Raw genomic sequence first — 13,867 nt, forward strand, 5'->3', positions numbered from 1 at the left:
TAATAAGTTAAATTTTAAAAAATTGTCTCGACAACAGCTGATTTCCGAATTTACGTATGCTGTCTTCTATCGACGGCTATCCGTGCATAATTGACGCTTGAAAGCACTCTCTTCTTTTTGTAAGAGTTCTCTATCAAGTTTACGTACAAAGTACATTGTCATTGTGTTGTCTGCAGGGTCCCGCTGAAGACATACGAGGCGAGCAACGCCCGGGATGCGCTGGCCAAGGCGGTGTACAGCCGCCTGTTCGACCACATCGTGCACCGCATCAACTCCTCCATCCCCTTCCAGGCCTCCGCCTACTACATCGGCGTGCTCGACATCGCCGGCTTCGGTAACTAACACTTGTTAACTCTAAGAGCCCTGCCTCAGTAGGACGCGCTGGCCAAGGCGGTGTACAGCCGCCTGTTCGACCACATCGTGCACCGCATCAACTCCTCCATCCCCTTCCAGGCCTCCGCCTACTACATCGGCGTGCTCGACATCGCCGGCTTCGGTAACTAACACTTGTTAACTCTAAGAGCCCTGCCTCAGTAGGACGCGCTGGCCAAGGCGGTGTACAGCCGCCTGTTCGACCACATCGTGCACCGCATCAACTCCTCCATCCCCTTCCAGGCCTCCGCCTACTACATCGGCGTGCTCGACATCGCCGGCTTCGGTAACTAACACTTGTTAACTCTAAGAGCCCTGCCTCAGTAGGACGCGCTGGCCAAGGCGGTGTACAGCCGCCTGTTCGACCACATCGTGCACCGCATCAACTCCTCCATCCCCTTCCAGGCCTCCGCCTACTACATCGGCGTGCTCGACATCGCCGGCTTCGGTAACTAACACTTGTTAACTCTAAGAGCCCTGCCTCAGTAGGACGCGCTGGCCAAGGCGGTGTACAGCCGCCTGTTCGACCACATCGTGCACCGCATCAACTCCTCCATCCCCTTCCAGGCCTCCGCCTACTACATCGGCGTGCTCGACATCGCCGGCTTCGGTAACTAACACTTGTTAACTCTAAGAGCCCTGCCTCAGTAGGACGCGCTGGCCAAGGCGGTGTACAGCCGCCTGTTCGACCACATCGTGCACCGCATCAACTCCTCCATCCCCTTCCAGGCCTCCGCCTACTACATCGGCGTGCTCGACATCGCCGGCTTCGGTAACTAACACTTGTTAACTCTAAGAGCCCTGCCTCAGTAGGACGCGCTGGCCAAGGCGGTGTACAGCCGCCTGTTCGACCACATCGTGCACCGCATCAACTCCTCCATCCCCTTCCAGGCCTCCGCCTACTACATCGGCGTGCTCGACATCGCCGGCTTCGGTAACTAACACTTGTTAACTCTAAGAGCCCTGCCTCAGTAGGACGCGCTGGCCAAGGCGGTGTACAGCCGCCTGTTCGACCACATCGTGCACCGCATCAACTCCTCCATCCCCTTCCAGGCCTCCGCCTACTACATCGGCGTGCTCGACATCGCCGGCTTCGGTAACTAACACTTGTTAACTCTAAGAGTTCATATTGAGATGTATGTCACCTAACTCACATGGCGACGGTGTGGCAACGTGACATTTCAATACTAACTGCTTGGATACATAGCCAGCGACGCCGCCATGGCATCCTATTGAGGCAGGGCACTAAAACTTAACTCTATCTACTGATAAGTCCATAAAGTACAACATTTTCACATTAGTTCAAGACTAAAATGTTCAATTACTCTCGAATTTGATACAAAATTCAATCGCTCTTAATTTAACAGCAACGGTTTTGATCGCTACTAGAGAAAATACCCAATATTTTGCAAAATAACTTTACGAAGTGATTCTGAACCCTATGGTAGTTTAAGCAGTAATGTGAGTGCTTAAATATAGTACAATACTATGAATTCACAAATCGTTAGGTACTTAATGTCCTTTATGTAAAAACTATCTTCAAATTTATCTTTTAACCGCATCTTATAAAATAATCTTAATCAATAGAAAAACAGCAAACTTCACTGTAACTAAACACTAAGGTATACTGAACTTATAAGTTAACACTAATTATGTGTCTTTCCTCTACAGAGTACTTCCAAATGAACAGCTTCGAGCAGTTCTGCATCAACTACTGTAACGAGAAATTACAACAGTTCTTCAACGAGCGCATTCTTAAGAACGAACAAGAACTGTACAAGAGGGAAGGACTCAACGTACCTGAGATTAGATTCGTTGACAACCAGGATTGTATAGGTACGAAGATGTTTTAATACAGTTCCCTTGTTAAGAACCTTTAGAATAATTTTTCTTTATAATGTAGTAACATAAAGGTTGTTCTAAAGATCGCTTTTTATAATAGTCTAGCCACTTTAATGACGACGGCCTACGTGGCGCAGTGGTTAAGGTCGCAACGCCGCTACCATTGCGTCGGGAGGTCTTGGGTTCGATTCCCACACGGGACAATTATTTGTACGATCAACAAGTAATTGTTTTGGATCTGGTTGTGCTGTGTCCATTGTTTGTATGTTTGTAAAAGTCCCTGCGACACAATAGCAATTCTTAGTGCATTGTCTTTTTAATACAAAAAGAGAAACATTAATTATATTCCAAATACCGCTTTTTATGATCCGTTGCGGAGGGTATTAATATGTCCTCATTGTAGCAGCTTACTGGCTTATGAAAATGCCTTAGAAAAGCCATCTTCCATATATTTACTTCTTACTTACCTAATTATCTTGTAACTAGTGGTGAAGACTTGTAATTGGCCATCTGTGTGCGATGTAATTTCTATATTAAAGATTATGTGCTGTTGGTCTTCCTAACAAATAAAATAACTTAAAGGTACTGACAAAATCACATTATGTAAAATTATTGCGTATACGCGTATAACTTTGTATACGCTAACATATGCTTACGTAGACGCAGTAGGTCAAGCTTGCATAGAGTATTTTGTAGTATAATAATATAATTATATTATGAATATTTTTTGTCATAGATTTGATCGAGAGCAAGAACCACGGTGTCTTCCACCTGCTGGATGAGGAGTCTAAACTGCCGAAGCCGGAGTTCGGTCACTTTACCCACTCCGTTCATAAACAACTGGGTGTTAACAATAACAGGTAAGAATAATTTTGCTTAGCTAAAATAGTAGTTTTACAACTCGAGATTACTTGTTTATCACTACATAGTATAAAGCATAGTCGCTTTCTGCGTCTGTCCCTATGTCTGTCTGTATGTATGATTAGATCCTTAAAATTACGCAACGTATGTTGTTGCAGTTTTTTTAATAGATAGAAGTAATTCAAGTGGAACGTTTATATGTGAGAATTGTAAAGCTCGGCGCGGGCTGCTGGTCAACTATAATCAACTAGAGATAACTTACTAATATTATTCGTAGATTGCAAGTACCTCGGTCATCTCGTCTCAAAGCTCATCGCACACTACGGGACGACGAAGGCTTCCTTCTGCGGCACTTCGCTGGAGCTGTCTGCTATAACACGGTAAATATTATACTTGCGTTATAACTAACGTACCCACCACTTACTATCGCCAATTACTAGTTGATATTATTCGTGGATGGACTGGTTCATATCATGACGAAAGAATGATTTAACAAGGTTTATAGAGCTGTTCCAATTCAAAAAGTGTCACATTTTGGCATTATCTTACAAATTTGTTGTGTGTGTACCGTTATAATGTCTTCCATTTCAAATTGCGAGAGACGACGCTTTAAATAAACAATACTAGCATGTGACGTTGCAATACAGTTGGATGCACATCTTAACTTATATAGAGCATTATGAGACCAACTAGCAGTTTCAAACGCCATATATTTCACAATATGGTTAAGCTACCAAAATGTACATCAAAACGTTTTGTCCAACAGAATCAATTCATAGAAAAGAACAACGATGCACTCCACGCGTCGCTCGAGTTCCTCGTCCAAGAGTCGCGCAGCGCGCTCGTACAACAACTGTTCGAGACGACAGACAACAACAACGCTAAAGGGAAACTCAACTTTATATCCGTCGGCGCTAAGTTCCAAAGTCAATTGTCACAACTCATGGACAAACTGAAGGAGAACGTGAGTTGATTTGTTTATTATCATAATTTAATACGGGAATGAACAGTCATAATAATTTAAAACTATTTAACATACGTTCAATTTAACATGATTTAACTGTGCTTGCAACCGACGGTCTTGTATGACAAGATGTATGGATGTGAATGAAGCAAGGAACGTTAAGGATACGTACCAAGTGGCGTTCATTAATATCTGTCTATCCTTATGAAGAAAAAAAAATGGCGTAATTTTGTAAATTTATATATTGTATGAGAAAGATTCTTAATAGTAGCCGGGAGTTTGGGAACGTGCCCGGTATATGGCAATAATAGGCTCGCCACTGTGACATGGGACTCAAATTGTGTTTTTGCCTACACCTTCGAATATAACAGGCGTGAAAATATGTACGTATTATACGGAAACTATTTTTTCATTAAGACTGGTTACACTGACCGTGATCATAAGCTGACAAATTTTTTGTTTCGCCTCGTCTTTTTACAATAAAATAACACAAAAGTTGTTTAAAAGTTTAAACAATAGGGATGACGACGTGTTTTATTTGTCAAGTAGAGAATTAAAAAGCATTTTTCCCCTAATTATTCGTCAAGGATTTGCTACCCAAAAAAGGCATTACTTTCATTTAATTTTAATTCTGTATCAAGTACTATGTTATTTAAAAAGACTGTCGTAATTAGCCCTCACTTTCATATTTAATGCGTTTAACTAAACGTTAAAAAATACAATTTATTTGGAAAAGGAAATACATGTGTTGACAAATTGTTATTAGCTAAATTACCTATTAATATACTTACCTATTAACAACAAATTATTTTTTTTCTTATCCTGTCGCCATTTCAATCTGTCATGATAACTCAATATTTCCGTGTTTGATATAATCAGTTTAGTACTACATTAAATACAAAAAAAAGTACAAAGATATTTTCGACAAACATACTCAAAATAAGTGCCTTAACTTAACGTAATTTACAAAATTTTACTAACTTGCTGCCTAGTAAACCCGAATTTCAGCATACCATTAACAAAAAGGAAGTTTCGACCGTGACAGGACTCGAACCTGCAATCTTCGGATCCGAAGTCCGACGCCTTATCCATTAGGCCACACGGTCTCATGTCGGGAATCCTTATATAGCTGTTCATTTTCAAAGGGAAATATGTTTTTTAAGTATATTTTTTTCATTAGTACAGAAATTGTGTAGAGATTGCAAGAGTATAAAGAACATTTCGTTACGTTTCTCTTGAATAGTTTACTAATAGACTTGGAGGTGTCATATGGTTATGTTTTGGTTTAAGAAATTGAATAATAGAAGCATTTTTTGTTGTGCTTCTTGTAACGAATAATATTTTATTGCGGTTGTAGGCCTTTACCTGAAATAGTTAGGTTCTTCACCACTTTCCAAGTCAGTATTATTTGATAAAAACTCAAGCAATCTTCATTTTTGTTTATTGTACTAATATATAATGCACAGATTTGTATTGTGGTTGGATTCGTTTATCAAATTGGCGATAGATATTTATATTGTTTCCGCCCGTAACAAATTTCGACATTATTTAAGTCTCTTTACTATTGCGGCGTGTAGACATAAAGAATTTCTAAACGGTTCATAACATTATACTAGATATATTTTTACTCAAATCTAAACAATATTATTTTTTTATACGTAATCAATTATTGTAATTCTGTAAACGACTTACTTACTCCATTAGCTCAACGACCCAAAATGTATCTTGGCCTCCGACAGGAGAGAACGCCACTTTGCCCAATCTTTGGCCACTTCTTGCCAATTCTGTAAATAGAAAACACTTATTTATTTGTTATCTTCTTTATATTCAGGGTACAAACTTCGTCCGCTGTATAAAGCCGAACTCCCGCATGGTGGGTCGCGAGGTCGAAGGCTCGCTCGTCCTCACGCAGCTACAATGCAGCGGTACGGCCGCCGTGTTAGAGCTTATGGAGCACGGTTACCCATCCCGGGCACCCTTCCATGATCTACACGGCATGTACAAGCAATATCTGCCGCCTAAACTACATGGATTGTCGCCTAAGCTGTTTTGTGAGGTTAGTACTAAAGCTGTAGTTATAATCTGTTGTATAAAGCCTGCTCGCAAGGTTTGGTCATAGATAGGGTGACTAGGTAGCTATAGTGTAGTGGAACAAAGACCGTGCTAGAGCTCATGGAGCACGGTTACCCATCCCGGGCACCCTTCCATGATCTACACGGCATGTACAAACAATATCTGCCGCCTAAACTACCTGGATTGTCGCCTAACCTGTTCTGTGAGGTTAGTATTAAAGCTGTAGTTATAAGGTATTGTATAAAGCCTACCCGCATGGTTCGGTGATAAGTAGTTAGACTAGGTAGCTATAATGTAGTGGAACAGAAGTCGTGCTAGAGCTCATGGAGCACGGTTACCCATCCCGGGCACCCTTCCATGATCTACACGGCATGTACAAACAATATCTGCCGCCTAAACTACCTGGATTGTCGCCTAACCTGTTCTGTGAGGTTAGTATTAAAGCTGTAGTTATAAGGTATTGTATAAAGCCTACCCGCATGGTTCGGTGATAAGTAGTTAGACTAGGTAGCTATAATGTAGTGGAACAGAAGTCGTGCTAGAGCTCATGGAGCACGGTTACCCATCCCGGGCACCCTTCCATGATCTACACGGCATGTACAAACAATATCTGCCGCCTAAACTACCTGGATTGTCGCCTAACCTGTTCTGTGAGGTTAGTATTAAAGCTGTAGTTATAAGGTATTGTATAAAGCCTACCCGCATGGTTCGGTGATAAGTAGTTAGACTAGGTAGCTATAATGTAGTGGAACAGAAGTCGTGTTAGAGCTCATGGAGCACGGTTACCCATCCCGGACACCCTTCCATGATTTACACGGCATGTACAAGCAATATCTGCCGCCTAAGCTACATGGATTGTCTCCTAAGCTGTTCTGTGAGGTTAGTATAATAGCTGCAGTTTAGTAATTTAATTAGCGTCTAAAGTATAGCGTCTAATAGCGTATATAGCGTCTAATTTATCTAGCGTAGTAGCTCTTCCCTACTCGATATAAATGGACCATTGATTGTAAGAACACATAAAAGTATTGTTTATTTAAAGCAACGTCCAGTGACTATGAAATAAAATATCAACATCTACTTTGACAATAGGCGTTACTTAGTTTGGTTTTACTATCAGCTTACATTGACCTTAAATAATAATCATTTGTTTTTTTCTCCACAAATGCACACTGCGTATAATACAGGGTGGTTTTTTTCTACATACTCGTTACGTGGATAGTTTAATTGTTAAAGAAACTAATTATCTCTAAGATCTTAACTAGACCTAGACTAGTTGACTTGACATGAACTAAAATATCCACAATATACATTTCTATTCCGTTTAACATAATAACACCTTTTTCCCCAGGCAATAGTCCACAGCCTCGGTTTATCGGACAAGGACTACAAGTTCGGAGTGACCCGCGTGTTCTTCCGTCCGGGCAAGTACTCGGAGTTCGACACGATGATGCGCTCCGACCCCGACAGTCTCAAGTCTGTGGTCGACGCCGTACTCTCGTGGCTCGTCAAGTCTCGCTGGAGGAAGTCTATATTCGCCGTGCTCTCTATTATCAAATGTAAGTAAATTTGTATTTATTTAGAACAATTTTATTTATTTATTTAGGGAAAACGCGAGGAGCTCGTAGCTTAGTTAACGATAGCCGCGCGGATCGATCTCTGAGGTTAAGCTACGCTTGCCGGGGTTGTTCTGTGGATGGGTGACCATCCAACACATATCGAGTTCCTCCGTGTTTCGGAAGGCACGTTAAATTGTGGGTCCCGGCTGTCATTTTCGAAGATCTTTGACAGTCGTTAACAGTAGTCAGAAGCTTGAAAGTCTGACAACCAGTCTTACCGAAGGTTATCGTGTTAAAACCCAGGTAACTGGGTTGTGGAGGTCAGATAGGCAGTCGCTCCATGTAAAACACTGGTATTCAACTGCATCCGGTGAGACTGGAAGCCGACTCCAACATAGTTTGGAAGAAAGGCTAAGCTGATATATATTTATTTAGGGAAAACAAACAGTTACACACTTTTCTTAATAGAAAATATTAACAACAATTCTTATGCAAATGTGTAGCTCACAACGTTATCCACGTATGCAACGACTTGTACGTACGTAGCAACAGGAAATGTAACGACTATCATAAATGTCAACATTTATGATAGTCGTTTCCTGAAACTATTTAATCAATCTAGGTTTAGTTATTAACTAAAACGAATCATAATATTCTTCTAGGGTCTTAAACACGATTGAAATTTATAAGTTAGAATACCTTATTTGTTTATCCGACGTTTCGATCGAATTACATCGACAAATAAGGTGTCCTAACCTTCTGTCCGGTCTCTGTCTTACTCTCAGAAAATCAAACCAAATGTTTATTTACAAAATATAACGTAAGGCATTTTGTTGTATGAGTCATAATTATAATCTCAATATATACAGTCAGCGACAATAATAGAAACATTCTCTCAACTTTAATTCTTTAAACAATAAAGCCAATAGCCATTGCCTTTCATCATCGCAGCAATTAACCAAAACCACTCTTATTTCTTCACAGTAAAGAACAAAATCCTTTACCGTCGTGAGTGCCTGATCCTTCTTCAGAAGACTATCCGAGGCTACTTGGTCCGTCGCAAACACCGACCTCGTATCCGCGGCATTTCTAAGATAACCGCCCTGCAACACAACTTGAAGGAAATGGAAGCTGTGACGTCACAACTCAAGAAGGAAAAGGATAGCGCGCAAAAGAATATTGATAACTTGAGGAATTCTATTAAGAATGCTTGTGTTAATATTAAGGTAAGCTTCGCTATACAATAATTATTTAGTTCTTTAAAGGGTTTTTGAACTTCGGGTAGGGTGTGAATTTTACTAACCCTCGGTTTCTGACGTAAAACTTCACGATAGTTTATCTATCTAATAGCGTTGAAACTCATATAAAAAAAACGCTGTTGAATAGATAAACTGCCGCTAAATGTACTCAGAAAGCGGGCATAAGTCGTAGATGTTTGAATAAAATGTGTACCCGAAAAACGTCACTTCAATCTTTCATATAAACTATTTTTTGTTTTACTTATAGTCCAATGAAAAGATAACGCGCAATGAGATTGACCAGCTGTTCTCTAAATTGACAAAGGACGTCGAAACACAAATGGCAGCTCTACAAAAGGCTATGATTGATCAGAAGAACAGGTAAGAGTTAAAGATAAGATATTATGGAAATTACTTTTTGCCCGTGGTATTTATTTCGTTAACAAGCCTTAAAGACATATATGCTCACACAATTTACTGCCATATGTAAATTGAATCTTTATGACTTCAATAAATAAAACTAAATATAACTAAAAAATATTTTTTGTTTTCTTAGCTTGGTTCGGTCGCCTGTAACGATTTCCCGTAATTGAACGGCCATTTTAAAGTTCGTTTTTCAAAAAAAAAAGCAGCAAGGAAGCCTTTGAATTAATACGAAACCCTTTCGTTAAAAATACGTTTTTTAGAATTGGACACTGTACTGTACTGTCTGATAGTATTGAGATTTCCCCTTACATTAAGATCTACAAACTCTATAAATGAGTGACAAATTTGTTTTTATTATGCAGAGAGGAACAGGAACGTCTTCGTAAGATCGAGGCTGAGATCCGCGCCGCTGAGGAAGCGAAGAAACGCGACGAGGAACGACAACGACAGGAAGATGAACATCGCAGACTGTGAGTACTATGTCACTTAATTTAAGACCTATCAATATTTCTATACAATATGACGCATATAATTGACAGTTTAGGTTTTATATGTGCAATATATTTGACAGTTGGCATTGATTTTATAGTACTCGGAGCTAGTTGTGCTTATCGTTCGGTAAGCGATCAGTGGGTTAAGCAACCTTGGCGCGGACTTACTATAGATAGGTGAGCGCGTATTGGTGTTTGAACTGAGCGTCTCCGTGCTTCGGAGGGCACGTAAAAAGTCGGTGCCGGTATCAATAAGATAATAGTCGTTAGGCCATGTGCCAGGTTGAGCATTAACCATACGACGAATGAATAGCGGCTGAAGTTCTATTCTAAATCGGTATACTTCATTATTACCTTTCTACATTCCATTTGTCCGCCAGTTATCGAAAGCTTATAATAAGCTCTCTGCCCTCTTTAATAAATTATTAAAACCAAAAAAACTAAAAAGACAGGAATAAATAACAAAGAATAATTAAAAAAAAACTAAAGTTGTTTTTTGGCTTGTCCCAACTAAGGATTTACCCTCCCACTTATAATAAAAAGAACGTGGGCTACGTACTTAACGTAGAATAAATATATCATTAAGTCTAAAACACTCGTCATACTATCTACAAAAGTTATAATCTTAATAACAAGTGTTGATAATATCCTCTCAATAACATATCTTCAATATAAGGACTACTACAACTTCTCCTTTATACGCAAACGCACAATTCTTGCGTGCGAGGTTTTTTTTACATAAATATATCATTTAAAACCATTTATTTTTGTTACTCATAAAATAAAACTTAACTTAGTATCTTTACACATTTACTGTTATATTAACATATAAATAAATTTACTTAATTTACTGTCAGTACAGTCAACTTGCGTAACTAAAATGAATCTTTATCAATTGTGTTCGTTTCATATGAAAAAATAATCGAAACTTGTTCAAATTCCCACGTTCAATGTTACCCAAATGATTCAAAGTTACCCAAGTTGACTGTTCTTTATATGTAACAAAGCCCAAAGGGCTACAGCTCAGTATACGCTGTGCTAGGCACAACACTGTACCCTAACAATATACGATGACATGTCTCAAATGATTAGTAAGCAACAGAACCATGGGCCGTCAACGCGTCGTTTACGAACATATAACATTATTCTTTAAATTTTTCATTGAAAAATTCACTCTTATGGATCACGATATAAAGCTTATATTTCAATGTCATACGGTAAATTAAGTTAGAGTCTGCGTTTAGTCGACTTAATGTGCGAACTCCTTTACCGTACAGATAAAACAAGATATTTATAAGGAAGCCCTTGACACTACCATTCTATATCACTAACAAGTGCTTACAGTTTCTATACGTTCCTAATTTACCGTGAAAATATATATAATAGAAATTAATTATTTGTATTATTTATGTGCAAAGTGTCTAAAAACAACAAAAATGTTTTACAATGCGCTTAATCATGAACACAAACCCATAGACCTTGTGGAATACTTGCAAAGGTATTTTTTATTCATATGATTTCTTTATTTTTTACGTTCTCTGATTAGAGAGAATTACATTCGAACTAAACTAAATATAAATTAAATATATCATCTTTTGACTAGTTTCGTAAATTAACATATAAATATCAATATTTACATAAATAATATAAGCATCGGCAAACGGCGTGTGCACGTGTACGTAACATGTGCGTGTACATTGCAAATTAACATTTTTGAGTTACTGAAATAAGCTTTCGCCTCCCACACAAGTCATGATAATCATAATACATACTGTATTTCTGAAGTTGGATTGGAGGGGATAATAAAATAATTATGATACGTTCATAGGGTGAGATTTGGTACCAATGATTTCTTTAAAACAGTTATGAAGGGGTTGCAATTTCTCAAATACTTCTGATCTTTTGAGTGAGTACTGAGTAGCTAAAGAAACAAAATGTATTAATAATAATTTTATGTAACAGAAAAGCAGAAATGGAGACTCGTCGCAAGGCCGAGGAGGCGGAAAGACTTCGGCTCGAAGAAGCAGACCGTCAGGCCGCGCTCAAACTGCAGATACAACTCGAGGAAGCCGCCAAACAAGACCAGGAGAATAGAGAGAGGTAACTGTCTTATTATTCTTCCTTTATCTTCCTTATTGAAACTAAATGATGACAGGTGACGTTGGGAAATGTGTAGGCCTGCAATGGATGAAACAAATGCAGGATCGTAAATGGTAAATGGCTTACTGAGAGGGAGGCCTATACCCAACAGTGGGTAGAAATGGGCTGTATAGATAGAAGTTTATTATGAACTGAGTTTATTTTTTGTGTATCTCCGAAAGTAAGAATTAAATGACAATGAGATTTGTATGTGACCATTAGGGGTATACTTACTGCTTACTGTGTATCCGTAATTAAATCGCGGAGTAATTGATGAACACACATGGAAGAAAAATCATTCGAACATAGTATCTCCTCCTTTTTGAAGACAGTAAAAATACATAGAAGAATCTTATTCTGTTAAAAACCTTTACGCTATTAGCAATAAGGCAATCCTATAATCACTACTTTACTATACTAGTAAGACAATAAATAAGTCCTGTTTGTTGTTACAGATTAGAACAAGAGAGGCGAGACCACGAGATGGCGGTAAGATTAGCTAAAGAAACAAACGGCCACGTGGAAGGATCACCGCCACAATTGCGCAGGTATTTATACATACATCTTTATATACTCTACATAGTTAAGCGTATCAATAGATTGATATCAACTTGGAAACACGGTTTTAGTATGTCAAAAGGATTCTTAAAACCGTGCTTCCAAATATCAGGTCCTACAGTGTTTTTAAGATTTTAACACTATACATATTTCAAAACTGATCTTCTTAGAGCCGGGGACTGATATTATTGCAAGTAGCCTATTTATAAGAAGACAATTCGTTAGGGATGTTAAACGAAAAGACAACAATTACATTTCATCTACAATAACTTAATATTTGAGCTCAAAAATCTTTTAAATGGGCGTTCTTAATTTGTTATTTACACGAATATATGCTTTATTTAATACCCAATTTACTTTAATATACTATTGTTTGAGGAAACATTTCGTGGCGTCCAAAGTAAAATGAGCTCTCAATAAATTTACTATAAAAACTTACAATATACATATTGAAGACGAAATAAAGACTATAATATACAGATAGAAGTCATAATATATTTTTTTACTATTGGCTAAGACTCTTTTTTCTAAGACCTAGATCACATTAGCATTTACAGACTTCAATGTTTTAACGCATACTCTGAACATCATATTACTCTGATAAATCGGAATACCTATTTGTAACGTATACGTGCACGTATTCGCTATAGATACTTAGGCCGTTACAAACGTGCGAACTACGTAATAATCAAATAATCATAAAAATGTGACAATGTGTAAGTGCGAGCGAGAGCCTCCGATAAAATGACATGACTTTGTTCGCACGTTTGAAATAGCCCGAGTATAATGTGATCGAGGTTTTATTTAGGTACATATACGCAGGATGAACACTGTAACATAATATTATCTACAAACTACGTCAGCACATCTGGCCTGCTATGTCTCTTCTGTATATAGCTTACTCTACATTATACAATGCGATGTGCGTTACACGGTTTGATAATGTTACCAAAAAATATAATACACTAGCTTTTACCCACGACTTCGTCCGCTACCTGAATGTTACCATGGAAATGCATCATTTTCACGGGGTAAAAAGTAGCTTTTGTCCTTTCGCCGGTATCAAAATATCTCCATACCAAATTTCATGCAAATTGGTTCAGTAGTTTAGGCGTGATTGAGTAACAGACAGACATACAGAGTTACTTTCGCATTTATAATATTAGTATGGATTTCTGGTCTTAATGATGGCGGCACTTCTTGCTGTTAGTTAATTTGCTAAATATAAATTTCATGGTGTCACTGTTATAACTTCAGCAGCGCAATTCTCTACAGTCGGTACTGTCGAGTATCGAGAGTTTGACATTGAAATGTACTGCCAAAATAGTTCTTACGAACCCCACTAGA

General features: G+C 38.5%; 1 protein-coding gene and 1 non-coding gene across 2 annotated transcripts in view; one reads left to right on the top strand and one right to left on the bottom strand.

The window, feature by feature from the left end:
- Positions 1 to 13,867, top strand: part of jar (Myosin heavy chain 95F jaguar) — a 51,809-nt gene that overhangs the window by 30,164 nt on the left and 7,778 nt on the right. The window contains exons 9-20 of the mRNA XM_076115750.1: positions 177 to 334; positions 2,044 to 2,208; positions 2,951 to 3,074; positions 3,353 to 3,455; positions 3,842 to 4,039; positions 5,871 to 6,095; positions 7,461 to 7,668; positions 8,653 to 8,894; positions 9,175 to 9,287; positions 9,695 to 9,802; positions 11,786 to 11,923; positions 12,418 to 12,510. Of these exons, the coding sequence (XP_075971865.1) occupies positions 177 to 334; positions 2,044 to 2,208; positions 2,951 to 3,074; positions 3,353 to 3,455; positions 3,842 to 4,039; positions 5,871 to 6,095; positions 7,461 to 7,668; positions 8,653 to 8,894; positions 9,175 to 9,287; positions 9,695 to 9,802; positions 11,786 to 11,923; positions 12,418 to 12,510 (1,875 nt within the window). The remainder of the gene's footprint in view (positions 1 to 176; positions 335 to 2,043; positions 2,209 to 2,950; positions 3,075 to 3,352; positions 3,456 to 3,841; positions 4,040 to 5,870; positions 6,096 to 7,460; positions 7,669 to 8,652; positions 8,895 to 9,174; positions 9,288 to 9,694; positions 9,803 to 11,785; positions 11,924 to 12,417; positions 12,511 to 13,867) is intronic.
- TRNAR-UCG (transfer RNA arginine (anticodon UCG)) lies at positions 5,073 to 5,145 on the bottom strand. The gene has a single exon. It is a non-coding gene; the product is annotated as a tRNA-Arg (tRNA).

Source organism: Anticarsia gemmatalis, chromosome 6, assembly GCF_050436995.1.
Source record: "Anticarsia gemmatalis isolate Benzon Research Colony breed Stoneville strain chromosome 6, ilAntGemm2 primary, whole genome shotgun sequence".
Classification (NCBI taxonomy): domain Eukaryota; kingdom Metazoa; phylum Arthropoda; class Insecta; order Lepidoptera; family Erebidae; genus Anticarsia; species Anticarsia gemmatalis.